The sequence below is a fragment of the Cicer arietinum genome, chromosome 7 (assembly GCF_000331145.2).
Source record: "Cicer arietinum cultivar CDC Frontier isolate Library 1 chromosome 7, Cicar.CDCFrontier_v2.0, whole genome shotgun sequence".
Taxonomy (NCBI): Eukaryota; Viridiplantae; Streptophyta; class Magnoliopsida; order Fabales; family Fabaceae; genus Cicer; species Cicer arietinum.
Genome location: NC_021166.2, coordinates 26,175,513 through 26,198,043, shown reverse-complemented (window position 1 = coordinate 26,198,043; position 22,531 = coordinate 26,175,513). Strand labels below are relative to the sequence as shown.

Here is a 22,531-nt window from a genome sequence, read left to right as displayed (position 1 = left end):
TTATATTTATATTAATTTATTATATATAATATTATAATAAACTATTAATTTTGAATTTAAAAATTAATTTATTAAACACGTTTTATTTTGTGGCGGCCTAAACCCTCACAAAATATATTATTTTTTAATCAGGATGGCATTTGTGGCAGCCAAAAGCCCTCACAAAGGTCCAATCAGAAACAGTTTGTCCTTTGTGGCGGCCTATGCCCTCACAAATGCAGACTTTTGTGCTGCAAAAGCCCTCACAAATGCCTGTCTTTTGTGGCTGCAAAAGCCCTCCCAAATGCCAACCTGTTTCAGGCACTTTGTGGCTGCAAAAGCCCTCACAAAATTTTGTGACCAGCTTCTTTGTGGCTGCCAAAAGCCCTCACAAAATCCACCTTTGTGGCTGATTATACCCCTTTATGAGGGCTTTTGGCCCTCACAAAAACCATGATTTCTTGTAGTACCCACATCTCTAATAATCATCGTAATGGAAAGTTTTATATTGTGCTTCAACCTCGCTACCATTGGTCCCCACTAAGGACAAAGTTCTTAAAATGAAAGCATAATAATTAAAATCCAATAAAATTTCATAATAAAAACTCTTAATTTTAAAGTTAAAGGAATAAAAAACATAATTAAAATCTAAGTTGTTCCATAGTGTTGAATCATCCAAAAATGACTTAACTCTTAATTTAATTTCAAATTATCAAATTCAATTTGTCGGATTTTTTATTGAAATACTCTACTTTTAAAAAAAAGTTTACTTAAATGTCCTACTTTGAAAAAAAAAATATTAAAATATTTGACTTTTTTGGCATTGGAGGTCGCATCCCAATGATGCGATCAGAACTTTTTTTTTCTTAGTAGGAGTTATATTGATAAAATTAAATAAATAAATAAAATCTAATAATTTTATTTTGTTTTTTTTAAATATTTTAATTACTTTTTATTAATTAAATTAACAATTTTTTTTATTTTTTAAAAGTTATATATATATATACACACACGTAGTAGTTGACCGCATCTCCGAGATGCGACCTATTAAAGTAAAAAAAATTATTCACATAGTCACATTTCGGATATGACCTCCTACTAGTGAAAAAAATATGACATTTTGGTATATATTTTTTAAAGTAAGACATTTACGTGAACTTTTTTCAAAAGTAAATATTTCAATAAATAAATAAAATCTCAATTTGTCCTTTTGATGGATATAGAACAAAGAATCATTATTTCTTTCAAAACTAAAGCATCAGGTCATATAAGGTATATTATCCTTATTTTAATTATTCTGTCAATTATTTTTAATTATAATTTCTCTTTAGTAGTGTTTAAATCCCCAAATCCACTAGTAAATTGTACAGCCGTTGGAGATAATCCTGAAATTAGCATGTCCACTGAAAAGTTATTAGTTTACTTAATTTTTTAGCTCAACTCTTCTGGGTCCATATTTATTATATACATGTATACCAAAAAGTATCCAAATTTTGAAACTAGTTCCACTCTAACCGTCCTCCAGGACATAATGCCTCGCTTATGTATGATTGCACAAAGTGTTGTTGAACATCTTTGTTGATAGTGGTTAAAAGAAAAACAAAACTAATCATGTTTAATTTAAGTTGTATGATAGGTATTTCTTAAGGTAAATACCATGAAATTTCTCTTGGCATATTCAATATGATTGCAACTATAACTTATACAAATTGTCAAGTCATAATAATCGATGCAAAAGAACTTTAGTGATTTCCGAACTATAACCTATTACTTAATTAAAATTGAAAAACAAAGACGAAAAATTCAATTTATTTAAAAAGAGATAAATAAAAATCAGTTTGAATAATCACTAAACAAATGAGACAAAACTAATTAAATATAGAGTAAGGTTGCATGTAAAATAAAGTAAAGAAAATTAGAGAATATAACAAAGGGCAGTAAAAAAAAACACTTTGTTAATTTTGATGCGAACTAAAATGAAGTGTGGTTTTAGAGATAGCACGAAAAGACAAAAATTTGAATGCAGGTTAAATTTGAAGTGTGGTTTTAAAGATAAAAAAATGACAAACATTAAGCTTTTAATTAAATAACAAGTTAAATTTAATTTAATAAATTACTTTATGAAAATATCAAATAATTGGAACATATTGGTGAAGAAGAATTAATGCAAGAGTAATATTAATTTCCTGCGCATTATAATTCGGTTACATTGGTAGCATTGATAATAATAAAATTAGAAATGTAAGTATATACACCACACAAGCCATTGGCAAACTAACACATCCAAAGAATTCTAAATTGCACTATGTAGAGTTTAATAGCACTAGAGACAATTTGGTCCAATACTTAAGCAATTTATGTTTTGCTTTAGTAAACTTACCCGTGACATTTCCCTTTTTATTTCATCCAAACTCATGACTAAAGAGTCGAGCCCATCTTAAATAATTTGGGTAGGACTTTCTATATAAATTATTGCATTCTAGTATTGAATCACTGCAAGACATTTAATAATTTGTAAATGCTGACAATACATAACTGATATTTTGAAACTCTCAAAATTTTGGAGTCTTGTGCAGTGGTCCAGTCTGCACGAGCTATGGATCAACCCTACTAAAGAACATGAAAACCATGGCATAAATTGTACAACTTATTATTGCATGTACACACTATCCTTTCAAATAAAAACAATTAATGTCTAATTCCATGGTAGTAGCTTATTAAAGACCATAACAATATGAGATCAACAATATGCAGTTAAATAGAAAGATTGTATATCAAAATGTACTACTCTCGGTGTTAATATGAACTCGTTAACGACTTAATTAATGACAATGAAGAAATGGAAGACCCATTTGATTTTCTGTTTTGAAATTTTTCAAAACTAAAATCAGTTTTGGTTTTGAGATTTTAATATTAGTTTTGAGTTATCAATTATGAATTTCAATTCTTAATTGAGTTTTATTTTTATTTTATTTTAATTGAATCACTCTTTTTTACTCTGTATCATTATGAATTCACTAAATTTAAAAAAATACTGACGCGTAAAAATAATTAAAAATAATATTAAATTTTAATTACTTTAAAATAATTCAAATATTATAAAATTATAATTTAGTTAATTATAATAATTTTAGTAATAGTGTTTTAAAGTGGTAGTTTTAAAAAATAATTATATAGTAGTAATCGGTCGTCAAAGACAATTGTAGCAAGGAAAAAAAAAAACACAATTAGTAGTTGGAGGTGGTGGTTCAAGCATGATTGACTATGACTGTCGTGGTGAATGGTGGTGGTGCCGATGCTGGTAAATGGTGGTGCCCATGCTGGTAGATGTTGGTGCCGATGGTGGTAAATGGTGGTGGTTGTAGATGTTAGAGATGGTGTTTGGTGGTGATGGCGGTAGTTGGAGATGGTGGTGGCGGATGTTAGAGGTGGGTGGTCAGTGGTACTAAAGGTGGTAGTCGAAGGTGGGTGTATAATGGTGATGGGAGATGGTGGTTGGAGATGAGTGGTGGTGGAGGTGGTCGGAGATGGGTGGATGGTTGGTGGTGTTAGCGCCGGTGACTAGAGGTGGGTGGTCAGTGATTATGGAGGTGGTCGATAACGGTGGTCGACGGAGGTGGTGATTGGAGATAGTGGTTTGGTTGGTGGTCAATGGTTGTTGAATTGATACTTATATATATTGATAAACAAGAATTATAAAACTTATTTTCTTAGTACTGAGTTTTAAGGAAAAACTATTTTAAAATTAAGTAAAAACTCAACTTGGTCCTATTTTATCGTAACGTGTTTTTATTTTGAAATTGACTTTCAAAATTAAATGAAAATAAAATTATGCATGATTCCATCAAAATGAAAGGACTATATACATCTTCAAGCAATGACATCAGCAATTTTAAAATCTTTAGGAATTATGTGAATCACAAATTTATTTGAAAATAAACAAAAAAATAGTATGTTTTGGTTAATGTATCAAATAATTTCCATGAACCATGAAATAAACAAAACATCATAAGATCATCAACACTTGGAAGATAAATGGCAACTTACATTGGGTAAACTAGAAAAGAAACCACGTGATGACATAAATAAACAAAAGTAACCACCTACATATATAAGTAAACATGACAAATCAGAACAGAAGATCATCAATGCAAATTAACAAAGAAACAAAAAAATAAATAAAGATAGGGATATGAAAGAGTTGAGCAAAGTAGGAAAAATCAGAACCAAACCGTTAAAGTGGGAGAAAGTGAAAGAATAAGGGAAGAAAATCGTGAATGGACGAACAAAAGTAAAAAATGGAGGTGGAAACGAACAAAGACTATGGTTTATGATGGCAATAGAAATGGGTGATGAATATAGTGTTTCTTTCTCCCTTCACAAGAAAGGAAATTTTGAGAGATGAGAGAGGAATTTGTGTGCCCAAGAAAGGGATTTATGGGAAGAAATTAGAGCTCGAAACCAAAAATTTGTCAAAATGTACCTGCGAGGTTGGCATTGGTCGCCATCCAACCCTATTTTCCACTCAATTGCTGGCAAATCCCCTTTCTTCTAGTGATTTGTGTTGGTCAGTGGCATCGTCCTCAATCCAATGATCCTAATTAGTAAAATTGTTGTAGTGACTGAACTTTATGACAATTGAGAAACTGTTGCATGTGCAAAATTATGGTCGTTACAATCGTCCCAAACAGTTTTTTTAACCGTCGCAAATTATCTTTTTTTTCTTTTTCTTGTAGAGAAACTTAAATAGTTTTTTCTAAAATACATATTTAAGAACTCGTGATTTTTAAAATATTTAAGTGGACTTTACAAAATAGATAAATTATTTTTTAATTTCTCAACTTTTGTTTTTAATAGAATATTCTCTTTTTCTACTTTAGAAAATTCTAAAGAATTATTCTTGATTTTTTCATTTAATTTTTTTTCCAAATATTTTGAAGTGAATGTCCTAAAATCTTAGGGTTTTTATTTAAAAATCCTTTTTTTTTTAAATACCAATCTGCCCTAGTTTTTTAAAAAAATATAACAGAATGTCCTACTTTTTGACATCAGTAGCAGGTCGCATCCTGGGTCTGCGACTTCCTGAAAGGCCTTTTATTTTTTTTTTTTTTCAGTAGCAGGTCGCATCCTGGGCCTGCGACATCCTGAAAGGCCTATTTTTTTCTTCAGTACATGGTCGCATCATGGGGATGCGACCTCCTACTACGTAATTTTTTTTTTTTTATAATAATAATAATAATGGGTATATTAATAATAGGTATAATAATAAAAATAATAATAATAATAATAATTTTAATAATAATAATAATAATTTTAATAATAATAATAAAAAGAAAATTCGATTAATAAAATAAAAATACTTTTATTATTTAATATATTCAATAATTTATTTTAATATTATATATTCTTTGATTGTTGAATTTTGTTATTTATTATTAGGTATATTATATTGGATATATTATATTTATTATTATTAAATATTTTAAAAATAATTATAACATTAAAAAATACAAAATATTGTTATAAATAATTAAAATAATTAATTTAATATTATTATATAACTTTTAATAATTATTATAATAAAAAAACAATAATAATAATAATAAAAAGAAAATTCTATTAATAAAATAAAAATACTTTTATTATTTAATATATTCAATAATTTATTTTAATATTATATATTCTTTGATTGTTGAATTTTGTTATTTATTATTAGGTATATTATATTGGATATATTATATTTATTATTATTAAATATTTTAAAAATAATTATAACATTAAAAAATACAAAATATTGTTATAAATAATTAAAATAATTAATTTAATATTATTATATAACTTTTAATAATTATTATAATAAAAAAACAATATTAATAATAAAAAAAAATCTATTAATAAAATAAAATTACATTAAATTAAAAGAAATATACATTAAAAAAAAGAAAAAATACTACAAATAAAAAATTACATCAAAGAAAATTAATTATTGTCATCTAAATGACCTCCAGTTCCACATCTACGCGGTCGTCGAACTCGTCTAGCCCTTTGAACAACTTGAGGTTGTTGTGGTTGATCCTCGTTGTAATCTGTTTGTGGATTAGAACCACTACCACCTGCTTCCGTATAATTTTGAGTTTCGACATTATACATAGAATCAAAAGCCGCAAAAGCCGACTCAGGAGTTGTGCAATGAGTACCAAACAAATTATAGAAAATTCCGCTCTCGGTCGGATTAATGGGAGAGGGTATTGTTGGCACTGGCACTGAAGGAACGTAGTATTGAGTCGGTATATCTGCAGCTTCATGAAAATGTTGTGGTGATGAGAAAGACGGTGTTTGGTGCATGATATTTTATTGTGGGATTGATTGAGGCATAGAGTGAACATCAGGATATGTTGAAGGTTGCAAACGTGGATCGCGCATGTATCTTTCCACAGATATGTATAATTTAGTGTGATGCGTGAACCAATTCATATATTCGTTAGTGTGGCGTAAAACACTTTCGACGTATTGACCTTGCAATATGTAATTCTGACGTTCATTCCAATGTTGAATCTCATCTTTCCAAACCACACTCCAATTATCATCAATGCCACTTCTCATGTTGATCTCATGGTAGAGCGTCATATCTTTTGGAGGTTGCGGAATTTGTTGATGAAAGCCGAACTGAAGCGCAACTCTATCTGCATGATGTTTTTCGACGATATGATAGCAGTGCAGATAGGTACATGCAGCCCAAGTGATGATCTCTTGTTCGGGTACCTCGTGTTGGAATCCGAGATACGGTCTCCAACGAAACTGGATGTTAAAAAAACAGGCTAAAGTGAATATTAAGAGATATAAAAAAAAGTTAAAAGTGCAACTACATAAGAATGAATATATTACTTCTTGAACCATCATATGATCGATTGTATTCCGGTATCCTTCTATATCGTTGTGAGGAACTTTAGTGAAATTTAAACCCCCGGAATTAAATCTGTCAAATATATAAAAAATAAAAATATAATAAAATTAGTAATACGAATACGGTAAGTAATAAGTTTTAAAAAATAAAAATATATAAAAATTATGTGCAATAGTTACCTTTGTGCAAGTGGAAATATCCATGCACTTGGTGCATCTGGAGCAACACAACTCAAACGATACCATGCCCAGTTTTGCAACAACAACGCACATCCTCCCATCGACATTACGTTGGGTTTCGTAGCAAGGCATAGTTCTCTATAGAGTGTTGCTAAAACTGCCGAACCCCAACTATACTGGGATGCTTTATTTAAATCGCCCAAAAGTGAAAGATATTTTAAATGTACACGGTTATTGGATTTGTCTGGCATCAACAATCCTCCAATCATACGTAATATATAGGCTCGACATGATGCTTGTTTTTCTAATTCGAAAATTAATAATATAAAATATAAAATATAAAATTAATAATATAAAATATAAAATATAAAATTAATAATATAAAATATAAAATATAAAATTAATAATATAAAATATAAAATATAAAATTAATAATATAAAATATAAAATATAAAATTAATAATATAAAATATAAAATATAAAATTAATAATATAAAATATAAAATATAAAATTAATAATATAAAATATAAAATATAAAATTAATAATATAAAATATAAAATATAAAATTAATAATATAAAATATAAAATATAAAATTAATAATATAAAATATAAAATATAAAATTAATAATATAAAATATAAAATATAAAATTAATAATATAAAATATAAAATATAAAATTAATAATATAAAATATAAAATATAAAATTAATAATATAAAATATAAAATATAAAATTAATAATATAAAATATAAAATATAAAATTAATAATATAAAATATAAAATATAAAATTAATAATATAAAATATAAAATATAAAATTAATAATATAAAATATAAAATATAAAATTAATAATATAAAATATAAAATATAAAATTAATAATATAAAATATAAAATATAAAATTAATAATATAAAATATAAAATATAAAATTAATAATATAAAATATAAAATATAAAATTAATAATATAAAATATAAAATATAAAATTAATAATATAAAATATAAAATATAAAATTAATAATATAAAATATAAAATATAAAATTAATAATATAAAATATAAAATATAAAATTAATAATATAAAATATAAAATATAAAATTAATAATATAAAATATAAAATATAAAATTAATAATATAAAATATAAAATATAAAATTAATAATATAAAATATAAAATATAAAATTAATAATATAAAATATAAAATATAAAATTAATAATATAAAATATAAAATATAAAATTAATAATATAAAATATAAAATATAAAATTAATAATATAAAATATAAAATATAAAATTAATAATATAAAATATAAAATATAAAATTAATAATATAAAATATAAAATATAAAATTAATAATATAAAATATAAAATATAAAATTAATAATATAAAATATAAAATATAAAATTAATAATATAAAATATAAAATATAAAATTAATAATATAAAATATAAAATATAAAATTAATAATATAAAATATAAAATATAAAATTAATAATATAAAATATAAAATATAAAATTAATAATATAAAATATAAAATATAAAATTAATAATATAAAATATAAAATATAAAATTAATAATATAAAATATAAAATATAAAATTAATAATATAAAATATAAAATATAAAATTAATAATATAAAATATAAAATATAAAATTAATAATATATAAGAAATTAATACAAAATACTTACAAATGCTTGAATGTATCGAGTTTCAGCTCTATGATTTTTGGATAATTTCATGAGTAAAGTTGAAGAAAATGTGTTTGAGAAATCGGAGAAAATGTGTTTGAGAAGTTGGAGATAGTGATTTTTAGATTAAGATAGAGGAAGTGTGTTTGATGATGTTGGTTGATGTAGGTTTGGGGTGTTTATATAGGAAATCGCATGGCCAGAAAGCGATCTAAAGATTCAGCACGTGGGAGGTCGCATCCCCACAGTGCGAACCCTTTAGGAGGTCGCAAGGCCAGGATACGACTTCTTTGAGAGGTCGCAGGGCCAGGCAACGATCCCCTGTTGATGAATCCCAGCTGCTCATTTTAATGAACCCCAGCCGCTCATTTCGTGTAATCGATGGCTGTGGATGCTTGATGATGAATCCTCGTACTTTTAGTTGGACCAATCAAATTGATCTATTCAATCTTTAATCTTGACCATCCAAATTTATTTATCAACGGTTGTGGTTTAGTAGAAAAATATCAATCCTCGTACTTTTAGTTGGACCAATCAAATTGATCTATTCAATCTTTAATCTTGACCATCCAAATTTATTTATCAACGGTTGTGGTTTAGTAGAAAAATATCAATCCTCGTACTTTTAGTTGGACCAATCAAATTGATCTATTCAATCTTTAATCTTGACCATCCAAATTTATTTATCAACGGTTGTGGTTTAGTAGAAAAATATCAATCCTTATAATTTTAGTTGGACCAATCAAATTGATCTATTCAATCCTACTAACTTCTATAAAATCTTTAATCTTGACCATCCAAATTTATTTATCAACGGTTGTGGTTTAGTAGAAAAATATCAATCCTCATACTTTTAGTTGGACCAATCAAATTGATCTATTCAATCCTACTAACTTCTATACAATCTTTAATCTTGACCATCCAAATTTATTTATCAACGGTTGTGGTTTAGTAGAAAAATATCAATCCTCATAATTTTAGTTGGACCAATCAAATTGATCTATTCAATCCTACTAACTTCTATACAATCTTTAATCTTGACCATCCAAATTTATTTATCAACGGTTGTGGTTTAGTAGAAAAATATCAATCCTCATAATTTTAGTTGGACCAATCAAATTGATCTATTCAATCCTACTAACTTCTATACAATCTTTAATCTTGACCATCCAAATTTATTTATCAACGGTTGTGGTTTAGTAGAAAAATATCAATCCTCATAATTTTAGTTGGACCAATCAAATTGATCTATTCAATCCTACTAACTTCTATACAATCTTTAATCTTGACCATCCAAATTTATTTATCAACGGTTGTGGTTTAGTAGAAAAATATCAATCCTCATAATTTTAGTTGGACCAATCAAATTGATCTATTCAATCCTACTAACTTCTATACAATCTTTAATCTTGACCATCCAAATTTATTTATCAACGGTTGTGGTTTAGTAGAAAAATATCAATCCTCATAATTTTAGTTGGACCAATCAAATTGATCTATTCAATCCTACTAACTTCTATACAATCTTTAATCTTGACCATCCAAATTTATTTATCAACGGTTGTGGTTTAGTAGAAAAATATCAATCCTCATAATTTTAGTTGGACCAATCAAATTGATCTATTCAATCCTACTAACTTCTATACAATCTTTAATCTTGACCATCCAAATTTATTTATCAACGGTTGTGGTTTAGTAGAAAAATATCAATCCTCATAATTTTAGTTGGACCAATCAAATTGATCTATTCAATCCTACTAACTTCTATACAATCTTTAATCTTGACCATCCAAATTTATTTATCAACGGTTGTGGTTTAGTAGAAAAATATCAATCCTCATAATTTTAGTTGGACCAATCAAATTGATCTATTCAATCCTACTAACTTCTATACAATCTTTAATCTTGACCATCCAAATTTATTTATCAACGGTTGTGGTTTAGTAGAAAAATATCAATCCTCATAATTTTAGTTGGACCAATCAAATTGATCTATTCAATCCTACTAACTTCTATACAATCTTTAATCTTGACCATCCAAATTTATTTATCAACGGTTGTGGTTTAGTAGAAAAATATCAATCCTCATAATTTTAGTTGGACCAATCAAATTGATCTATTCAATCCTACTAACTTCTATACAATCTTTAATCTTGACCATCCAAATTTATTTATCAACGGTTGTGGTTTAGTAGAAAAATATCAATCCTCATAATTTTAGTTGGACCAATCAAATTGATCTATTCAATCCTACTAACTTCTATACAATCTTTAATCTTGACCATCCAAATTTATTTATCAACGGTTGTGGTTTAGTAGAAAAATATCAATCCTCATAATTTTAGTTGGACCAATCAAATTGATCTATTCAATCCTACTAACTTCTATACAATCTTTAATCTTGACCATCCAAATTTATTTATCAACGGTTGTGGTTTAGTAGAAAAATATCAATCCTCATAATTTTAGTTGGACCAATCAAATTGATCTATTCAATCCTACTAACTTCTATACAATCTTTAATCTTGACCATCCAAATTTATTTATCAACGGTTGTGGTTTAGTAGAAAAATATCAATCCTCATAATTTTAGTTGGACCAATCAAATTGATCTATTCAATCCTACTAACTTCTATACAATCTTTAATCTTGACCATCCAAATTTATTTATCAACGGTTGTGGTTTAGTAGAAAAATATCAATCCTCATAATTTTAGTTGGACCAATCAAATTGATCTATTCAATCCTACTAACTTCTATACAATCTTTAATCTTGACCATCCAAATTTATTTATCAACGGTTGTGGTTTAGTAGAAAAATATCAATCCTCATAATTTTAGTTGGACCAATCAAATTGATCTATTCAATCCTACTAACTTCTATACAATCTTTAATCTTGACCATCCAAATTTATTTATCAACGGTTGTGGTTTAGTAGAAAAATATCAATCCTCATAATTTTAGTTGGACCAATCAAATTGATCTATTCAATCCTACTAACTTCTATACAATCTTTAATCTTGACCATCCAAATTTATTTATCAACGGTTGTGGTTTAGTAGAAAAATATCAATCCTCATAATTTTAGTTGGACCAATCAAATTGATCTATTCAATCCTACTAACTTCTATACAATCTTTAATCTTGACCATCCAAATTTATTTATCAACGGTTGTGGTTTAGTAGAAAAATATCAATCCTCATAATTTTAGTTGGACCAATCAAATTGATCTATTCAATCCTACTAACTTCTATACAATCTTTAATCTTGACCATCCAAATTTATTTATCAACGGTTGTGGTTTAGTAGAAAAATATCAATCCTCATAATTTTAGTTGTTATGTCGGGTATCTGGTCATACTAAGAAACATTGTCCAAACGCTGTTGGCACATCTACTCAAAATTGATGTATTTTTTTTCTTTTAATTTAATGTATTTTTATTTTATTTTATTAATAGAATTTTCTTTTTATTATTATTATTGTTTTTTTTATTATAATAATTATTAAAAGTTATATAATAATATTAAATTAATTATTTTAATTATTTATAACAATATTTTGTATTTTTTAATGTTATAATTATTTTTAAAATATTTAATAATAATAAATATAATATATCCAATATAATATACCTAATAATAAATAACAAAATTCAACAATCAAAGAATATATAATATTAAAATAAATTATTGAATATATTAAATAATAAAAGTATTTTTATTTTATTAATCGAATTTTCTTTTTATTATTATTATTAAAATTATTATTATTATTATTATTTTTATTATTATACTCATTATTAATATACCCATTATTATTATTATTATTATTATAAAAAAAAAAATTTACGTAGTAGGAGGTCGCATCTCCAGGATGCCACCATGTATAGAAGAAAAAAAACAGGTCTTTCAGGAAGTCGCAGGGCCAGGATGCGACCTGCTACTGAAAAAAAAAAAAAAGGCCTTTTAAGAAGTCGCAGGGCCAGGATGCGACCTGCTACTGAAAAAAAAAAGGCATTTCAGGAAGTCGCAGGCCTAGGATGCAACCTGATGCCAAAAAGTAGGGCATTCTGGTATTTTTTTTTAAAACTAGGGCAGATTGGTATTTAAAAAAAAAAAAGATTTTTAAATAAAAAACCCAAAATCTTAAAGTAAAATAAACATAGTTCCGTTGAAAGATCATCAAAACTTAAGTATCAATAAACTCTTTAAATAATACATGTCAATAAGAGAGAAACATGTTACCACATCTTTTCAATCAAATAAAGTTGTTTTCACCTCAATACCTTTCGAACTTTTGTATTTACTCGAACCCACAAAAATAATATTCATATGAACTAAAAAAGATATATGGATTTATAAATTGTTAATGACTATATTTAATGGATTTGGATAAATTTTGTACACAATGAAAAATCTTTTAAAGTATTTTCTATATTCTGTATAGAAAAACAAAATGAAAATAAAATCTGTTCATTAGAGAATGACAGCGAATTCGAGAATAAGATAAGCTTGAAATTTTTTAGTATTTTGATAAAAACAATAGTTATAAGTGTATCGTGATGTATAATCATTTAAATAATAAAACATATATTAATATAAAAGTGGTTTAGTATTAGTAAACCGAGAAAAAGGCAATTAAAATTGAAATGATTAAAATGAGAAGGAAGTAATAAGATAACATGGGGTTGTATGGTGAGACTGACACAATGAGGTCCCCAGGCAGTTGGGGGGTGATACAAGCACACATTTCCCTTACAACCTTATGCATAAAGGACAGTATATTGGCGTATCTCTCCCATTCCTATTTCATATACTTGTCTCCCTCGCATAATATCCCTAATTAATAACTTGCCTAGCCCAATGCCTTTTCCAGACACTTTTTCTCTTCAACTCCCAATACCAACTGACACATTCTCTTAACCTAATCTCTTACATGCCTACCTTTTCTCTCTCTTTCTTAAAATACTTGTAAATATATTCTACATTAATATTTTATTTCTAAAAAAATTCAAAATATTATTTTTTAAATATAATAATTATTTATAAAATTCTTAATATGTGAATAACTTAAATAAAAATTAAACACAATTCTTTTACTTTCTTTTTTAATATTTGGCATTGTTTTTTTCTCCCCTTTAAAATATTACTCCACTTTATATATTAGCTTTCTACTAGCTAGCTAGCTACATACTAGGCAATGTTTCTCAAACACACTCTTGGAGAAATTAAGAAGCAAAACAACAAAATACATTTCTGACACACCTACTTCCTCATAAACCTTAACAATGTCTAGCAGAAGATCTGGTTCAAGACAATCTGGTGTTTCATCTGAAATCACTGATGCTCAAATTAATGATCTTATTAACAAGTTACAACGACTTATCCCTGAACTTGCAAGGCGTTCCGACAAGGTATTCATTTTCTCTTCTTACATTTTCAATTTTCTCTCTCTCACACAAATGAGAAACACATGGAGGAATTATTTAGTAGTATGACTTTGAAATTGTAAATGGTGTTCATTGAGTTCTTAAAATTAACAAAATTCTAAAAAATTTCAAAATTTAATTTTTTTTAATCACATTAGTTCCTATATACTAAACATTTCATAAAGTATATTTCAATTTTATAAACTGTCTCATTATAAGATATTTATCATTGATAACATTTTAAGATATATTAAAGTTAATTAATAGTAGTTTGTTTGAAACACAATACAACATTTGATTTGCAACGTCTTGAATTTATGTTTATATATATATATAGATGGAATTTGATGTGCTATATATAAACAATTACTTACGTATATAAAGTTAATCACATAGTTGAGGAAGAGAACAACTAAATAATAAGAATAATTAAAATTTTAAAAGAAAAATATATAAAAATAATTTTTATATCAGGAATAATATATCTATCAATTTCGATTTTATAAATATGTATTAAATTTTATGTTATATATACAACTAACTTAAAGTTTTTTTACAAGAACTATAATCTTATGAAAAACACTAATTTAAAGTATATTTATTTATTTTTTTATATTTTTTTCAAAAACAAAGAGATTTTATTAATCGCATCCAAGCACAAGGGTACAAGAGTCGATATCAACGTAAATATAATATCTTAAATTTGTTGTGTTCGTAAAAATTAAAGGTGTTTAAGGAAAATTAATTAATCCGAGGGAGTCACATGCATGCACATGACACACACTATACACACATTGTTTTTGTGGCTTAGGTTGATTTTGCTAGATAAGTCATAACACTTGTGCCCTCTCTTAGCTCTTTTACCCACAAACTTTGTAAGGCTGTGGCCTGTGGGTCGGACATTAATTTCCACTTGCCATCATTGTCGAGTAATTATATCATGTAGCAACTAAAAATGTGTGGAAAATAGAATTAATGAAGCCAATAAATAACATTGTATATTTGTTAACATTTTTTTGTAATGTGTATATATAGGTTTCACCTACTAAGGTGTTGAAGGAGACTTGCAATTACATCAAAAACTTGCACCGAGAGGTTGATGATTTAAGTGACCGATTATCACAACTTTTGGACACCATAGACCCTAACAGCGCTCAAGCAGCTATTATTAGGAGTTTATTTATGTGATATGTTTGATAAATTAATTTTAGTGTTTAATTATAAGTTGTGTGCATGTCTTTTAATATGTCTCACTAGCTAGTTAGTCATTTATAATATAGCTAGCTAGTCATTTATAATATTGTCGTCCTCTCTTAAGGGTGATGTTTTTCATATATTTTAATTTGAGTAAATCATTATATAAGTTTCTGAAAGTATTTGATGTTGTCATTTTGATATCTGACACAACAAAAATTCAAATTAATTTTTGAATCATTAAAATGTCGATTATTTAGTTTTTGATATTATAATGATCGTGAACTGTTTTGACAATAAACTGTATATTAATTCAAGTACTTTTATAATATATAGTAAATTGACTCTTTCAAAGATTATTTTGATAATTCAAAAATTAATTTCATTTTTAATTGGATCAAAGAGACAAAACTTTATACCTTCAATAACTAAAATAGTGATTTATCAATTTTAATTTTATCAACATTTTCTAGTAAAAATGCAAATCATAGCCATAATCTCTACATTTTCTAGTGTGACATGAATGAAGGTCACGGTCAAATCCTAATACAATCTCTTTGTATGGAAAGATTAAACTATTTATATCTATAATCTCTACATTGTATATTGTTGTTGTATGGTACAACAGCTGTGAAGACCATTAAATTTAAATTTCTCTAAACCTAATGATTGAATAGTTTTTGTATGATATATACAACAATTATAAAAGATTTAAATCTCTTTGAAGAAGCCTCGTGATCTCATCATTTAGATATTTTGCAACAATTTCTATCACTAAATATATTGAATTATTAATTCCATAATCTGAATACATTGATTAATAAATATGATTATGATTATGATTATGATTATGTTTATGAATCAATGCAGAGATTTTTGTATGTTCATATGATATGTGAGAATCAATCACATGATGCGTGAAATAATTTACAATTTCGGAGATGCAACATGTTATTGTTTGAACTTAGCAATTTATATCTTATTAGAGAAACTCAGCGGTTTTGCCTGGACCCATTAAACGGTCAAATTTGAACCTGACCTATCACATGTGACATTGTCCCCACAACATTTTCAGTTATTTGTTCATGCAGAGTGCCAACCCGTGATACTAGTGTTGGACCACTAACAAATTAATAATAACTCACGTTGAACCACTTGTGCATTTATTTTCTATATCTATAGTTTTGGTTTTAAGTACTATAAAATTATATTTTTTGATTTATACTTATACAAATTCAAAAATGTTTTAAAAAAAGTCCTAATTTGTTTTTTATAATAAAAATCGATGGAGTGACCATTTTTTGTTCATATGACATGGATCGTATTAATGGCGATGATTGTGCATTTTTTTTATAAAGTTAATTATAAATAAAAATCAAATTTAAAGTCTCAAATGCCGAAATTTCACATTCTTATTTTTCTTTCTGAAACAATTTCTGTGATTCGTGTTTGCGATTTCACTGATTGCTAGCTTGAGATGGTTTAGGGAGAATTAATGCTTCAAATGCCGAAATTTCACATTTAACATTTCACATTTCACATTCTTATCTTTCTTTCTGAAACAATTTCTTTGATTCGTGTTTGCGATTTCACTGATTGCTAGTTTAGGGAGAATTAATGCATGAAACTAGAGAAAGCGATAGAGCGGAATATCTGATCGGACGGTAGTTCCACATAGGGCTTCGATCCCCATGATTCGCGCGTCATCAACTTCCATTATTTGCATCTAGATGTTGTAGTATTGTTGCTGATGAAGATGTAACTGATGTTGTTTGTTGAAGATGTCGTACATTTCCATTCCTTGATGAAACGGTGAGACCATTGAGAAACTGTAGTGAGTAACTTGATGGGTTAGGACCTGGAATTTCTTGGTTGCGGAATTAAGAATTTAGGTTTGAAGATGGTTGGTTTTTTTATTTAACTGATTTATTGATTAATTAATTAGTTTTTTTTAAAATAGTTAATAAATTAATTTTAGGTTTTTAATTAAATGATTAAAAGAATTAATAAACTGTTAATTAATGAATTGTTAATTAATTTTAAATATTAAAATATAAATTCAGCAAATTTAATTTAATCATCAAAAGCATTAACGTGTCTCGTCTGTATAAAAAATTGTCACATCAATATTTTTTTATTATTTAAAATTGATACTTATTATTTTTTTTAAAATTTAGAATTTGTAAAATTATAACTAAAAATAATTTTATAATAATTAAAATCAAAACGAAACATATTAAAATAGACTAAAAATATATATATACACAGGGATAATAGTGATAAAATTTACGAATAATAATTGTTTATAACTATTTAAAATGTTAATATCTTGACTTTTCTATAAAATTTATTTACAGTGAAAAACGTTAAATGAATATTTATTATTAAAAAATACTCTATCATATGAGGGGGTATGAGGGGCATATTCCTTTATCGTGGAAAATGGAAGATAATATCAGATGCAACGGTTGAACATTACCAAGCAAGAAGTGCACAAGGAAAAGCCATTTGCGCATCTAGTGTACTCAATAAAGGGAGATGTTGATCAAAATCTTAACAAAACTTTTGTAGGAAGAATGAAATTACCAGGAATGTCCTACACCATTCTTTATGAATTTTACTTACAATGATACTTTGTGATTAAGGTTACTCCATTAGGATCCAACTTGTGCCTGCTCGAAGAACAGGAAGAAGGTGAGATGTTGGATTTGTATCAGATGCACCAACTAGCTTAAACAATGGTTCATTGAGATAATGGTACATCCAAAAAGATTTCTAGGGATGTTCCCAAGTTTTTTGGTGCTAGTAAAATTATGAGATAGTGAATAGAGTTTTCAATGTTGAAATTAATGGACATTGCTTCTCAATAAAAAATTATTGAATTTCTTGTTGGTTATTGGGCTCTCTTCTATGTGGAAAAAGGTCCAAGTATTATAGTCTATGTGTCTTACTTATTTGAGTAGAGAGTGTTCTAATTAGAGTAACAACAAAAGAGAGACTATTTTGATAAGAAAAGCAACCACCAAAAGAGAAAAGAGAAGAGTAACCTTATTCCCGATTTTGTTAAATCAGTCTCATAAAAAACATTGATTACGCATTCGTTAACCGTTGGATCGGGTTGATATTTGAACAGCAGGTTCGCAACACTCAGGTCTTTGTTTTCAACGGCCGGATCGGTGAAATGATGTCTGGAGGGGAAGAAATCGTTCTCGCACAACATCACGTTTTTGGGTATTTTTCCGCTTCTTGCTTTTCATTTGTAGGCTTTAGTGCTTTGTTATTTTGGTTGGTTGTAGGCACAATTTGTGCATCATTTTGAGACTCTCTTGTATCCTTATTTGATTATAGTTGAACTATTTCTTTGGTCTGGACGACCTGTGGTTTTTACCCTTGCATTGAGGGGTTTTCCACGTTAAAATATTGGTGTTCATTACGTCTTTTTATTTTGATTAATTTGCTGATATATATTTATTGTTGCTTCCATGAGTTCTTGCAAGTTGGGGGAATTTTATATCCCTTGTGTTGAGACAAACTCTATATTTTAAGTTTTGATGAAAATAAACAAAGGTTAATTAAGAATGTTAATTATGATTCTAAATGTTATGTTAATTTAACTTGTGCTTTTGAGTGGATTTAATTAAGAGCATAATCAAGCAAATCAAGAAAAGACAACAACAAGATCATTCTGCATCATAACAGAGAGTGATCTTCAGCTTCAACAAATTATCCATCACAGCATATTGGTCAAATCTTTTCTATCCCTGTGATAAAAAGTCCGCTCTGGAAATCATTCATATCTAATCAGTACATGGCAAGGAACAAGTAGGAATCATCCAGACTCAAAAAGGTTATTTGATCGCAAAGATCAAAGGACTCAAAGACAGACAAAAATCATGACGATCTGCATACTCCAAAATTCAAATGTCAAGAAAGTTTGATCAATCTGGGCATATGACAAGACAATAACAAAGGAAATCCAGAATGTTTAAAACGGGAACTCCAGAATGATTATTGAAGCTCAAGAAAGTTCAAACTGATAAACCAAGAACGTTAATCATTCTCCGTTTTTCTGCACAGACACAGCAACTCTGTTTCTTTTTGTTTTGATCTACAATTCTTCTCCAACCTTCTCTAGCTACACTCAAGACTCAAGACAGATAATGTACCATCCAAGATCAATGAAGAAACGTCAAAGAAAGGACATAAATGTTTTAAATGCTAAACCATTAAAAGTCAAAAAGCTATTTCAAAGAAGTATTATTTTTATTCTAAAAATAATGTTTCAGTCAAAAAAGCAAAGTCTCTCCAACAGCTCTTGTACCTTCATTCAAGTACATCTACAACCTATAAGTAGAAGGCCATTATCCCGAGTCTAAGTAAGAAATTCAAGCGCTAAGTAATCAACAATATACAATCAAACTTAAGCTTGAAATTGTACAAAAAAACATAGGCAACATCATTTTCTGTAATTCGCAAAACAGCCACTGCTGCACATTCATATATCAGTTGCGAAATTGTCATTAGATACTCTGTAAAGAATCTATTCTCAAATAAGAGTTGAGCAATATCAGATTCTGTCAAATTCAATCATTTGTAAAAACTCAAACTATAAGAGTTTCTTTATAGTTTGTTTAAGATTGCTTCCTATCAAGGTTAGATAGGTGTTGTAATTGCTTTCTGGGTGAAAAGTAATTAAGGTGGAAATAGATCAAGGTTGATCTATTCTAGGTGTTGTAAGATTAAGAAGGCTCTTCGTTTTAAACACTTAGTAGAAAATCTCACAGTGTGAGGACTGGACGTAACCCACGTTGGGTGAACCAGGATAAATCTTTGTGTGGTATTTTCTTTCCTATCTCTTTCTTTATTATACTGCATTGATCAATTAAGATAAAATAGAAACTGATTTTCTGCTAATCTAAGAACGTTCTCTGTAACCAAGATCATTCTTGAGTTATTTTCTTAAGTTTTAACAGTAATTTTTAAAAGGCATATTTACAATTCAAACCCCCTTTCTTGTAAATCGACATTGTTACTTCAATTGGCATCAGAGCTGGGTCTCTAAAAAGTTCAAAAACACCTAACAAGTGTTAGAGAAAAGATCTAGAAGAATGTCGAAAGCAAAATACATTGTTGAAGGAGGATCCTCAAACCGACCTCCATTCTTTGATGGATCAGACTATTATTTTTGGAAAAACAAAATGCAGTTGTTCTTAAAATCTCAAGACACAGGAATGTGGCGCATCATCACAGATGGAGATTTCACACCAAGGGTTGATCAAGATGACTCGAATTCTGCTCTAAAAAAGGAAGCAGATTGGACAGCAGAAGATAAAGCTAAGGTACTTCTAAACTCTAAAGCTCAATTATTCTTATCATGTGCTTTAAGCAGGGAAGAAAGTGAAAGGGTAGATGAATGCACAACTGCAAAAGAAGTCTGGGATACATTGCAAACTCACAATGAAGGAACAAGCCATGTCAAAGAAACAAGAATAGACATTGGTATAAGGAAATTCGAATTGTTCGAAATGCAAGAAGGAGAAACCATTGATGAAATGTACTCAAGATTCACCACAATAGTAAATGAAATGCGTTCTCTTGGCAAAGCCTATACTGTGCAAGAAAGAGTAAGAAAAATCATGAGGTGTCTCCCAATCATTTGGAGACCAATGGTGACAGCTATAAGCCAAGCCAAGAACCTTGAGTCACTGCCTCTGGAAGAACTAATTGGAACTCTAAGAGCTCATGAGATAGTATTGCAAGAAGACAAACCAGTCAAGAAAGGAAAGGCAATAGCACTGAAAGTCTCTCAAGAAAAAATCACAGTTCCAGTTGAAGAGGAATCAGAAGAGAATGAACAAGGAGATGCTGATGAAATCGCGCTTCTCACTAGAAGAATTCAAAGAATGATGAGAAGAAGAGATCAAATCAAAAAGGGATTTCAAAACAGAAATCCTAAAACAGAGATTGACAAGAGTCAAGTCACATGCTTTGGATGCAACAAATTGGGACATTACAAGGCAGAATGTCCATCAAACAAAAATCCACCAAAACGATTTCCCTTCAAAAAGAAATCAATGATGGCAACATGGGATGATTCAGAGGAATCAGAAACTGAGGAAGAAGAAGAAGAAGTCAACATGTGCTTGATGGCAAAAACAGAGGAAGATAAGGTAATAAATTCTGAACCGTGTCATTTATGTCAACAAATGGGAAATGAATTTGATAACTTGCTAAATGACTCAAATCTCCTTATTCAAAAATGTAGTTCTCTGAAAGAACAGTTTTATAAAGAGAAAGAAGAGAAGGAAAGAAATCAAACTGAAAATAATTTGTTAAAAAAGATGATTCAAGAATTGAGTCAAGAACGTTCTGCGCTACAAACAGAGAACGTTCAACTTAGAAATGAAAATGAACTTCTCAAAACAGATTTACTAAACTTCATTAAAGCCACTGAAAATTTTCATAACATCATGGGATCTCAAATAGGAATTTTTGATAAAGCTGGTCTTGGTTTCAACCAAACCCAAAAAACCAAAATCTATGAAAACTTCTTTGTCCCAGAAAGAAAGGAAGAAAAATGCAAGACTAGATGCTCATATTGTAAAAAACTTGGACATCTGGAATTTGCTTGCTACTTTAGAAAAAGGGATGAAAAAATTGAAAGAAAGAAGTCTTTTAAACAGGAGAATCATCCTGTCAAAATTGTGTCTAAGAAACAACAAAACGGAGAACGTTCTCTAGTTTGTCTCCCAAACGGAGAAAGTTCAAAATTACAAGATGAACGTTTCAAAAACTCTTTTAAACCAAAGTTCAAATCCTCTAAATCCTATGTTGTTAAACCCATTTCAAAATCAACAACTAACAACACAGCTGTTTCTAAAACGAGAATGATATACCACTTAAAAACTAACTCTCAAGGACCCAAAACAAAGTGGGTACCTAAGACTGAAATGATATCACCTGCAAGTTGGTTTTCAAAATACAAAGAGAAAACCTTGGTTCTTGGACAATGGTTGTTCAAGACACATGACAGGAGATAGAAATTGTTTCATAACCTTCAGCAAGAAGGATGATGGTTCGGTCACATTTGGAAATAATGATCAAGCTCAAATTAAGGGTAATGGAACCATTGGTAAGACAAACTCTGC

The 22,531-nt window shown here is 27.9% G+C and overlaps 2 protein-coding genes across 2 annotated transcripts; one reads left to right on the top strand and one right to left on the bottom strand.

Annotated features, from left to right (window-relative positions):
- Nucleotides 1-6,330: 6,330 nt before the first annotated feature.
- On the bottom strand, nt 6,331-7,169 carry LOC105852653 (serine/threonine-protein phosphatase 7 long form homolog). Its single transcript, XM_012718864.3, has 3 exons — nt 7,063-7,169; nt 6,865-6,955; nt 6,331-6,777 (listed from the first exon to the last, which is right to left on the bottom strand). Exons 1-3 carry the CDS (start codon nt 7,167-7,169, stop codon nt 6,331-6,333), a joined length of 645 nt encoding a protein of 214 aa, XP_012574318.2.
- Nucleotides 7,170-13,603: 6,434 nt separating this feature from the next.
- On the top strand, nt 13,604-15,525 carry LOC101515291 (transcription factor PRE6-like). The gene is made up of 2 exons (XM_004511165.4): nt 13,604-14,174; nt 15,225-15,525. Exons 1-2 carry the CDS (start codon nt 14,049-14,051, stop codon nt 15,375-15,377), a joined length of 279 nt encoding a protein of 92 aa, XP_004511222.1. The 5' UTR covers nt 13,604-14,048; the 3' UTR covers nt 15,378-15,525.
- The last annotated feature ends 7,006 nt before the right edge of the window (nt 15,526-22,531 follow it).

Bases quoted from the DNA above. Each gene is read 5' to 3' on its own strand.
- LOC105852653 (XM_012718864.3), bottom strand. From the start codon at position 7,169: ATGTCGATGGGAGGATGTGCGTTGTTGTTGCAAAACTGGGCATGGTAT. The intron at 6,956-7,062 runs GTAACTATTGCA...TATATTTGACAG, and splicing joins ATATTTCCACTTGCACAAAG to ATTTAATTCCGGGGGTTTAA. The intron at 6,778-6,864 runs GTAATATATTCA...TTTAACATCCAG, and splicing joins ATCATATGATGGTTCAAGAA to TTTCGTTGGAGACCGTATCT.
- LOC101515291 (XM_004511165.4), top strand. From the start codon at position 14,049: ATGTCTAGCAGAAGATCTGGTTCAAGACAATCTGGTGTTTCATCTGAA. The intron at 14,175-15,224 runs GTATTCATTTTC...GTGTATATATAG, and splicing joins TTGCAAGGCGTTCCGACAAG to GTTTCACCTACTAAGGTGTT.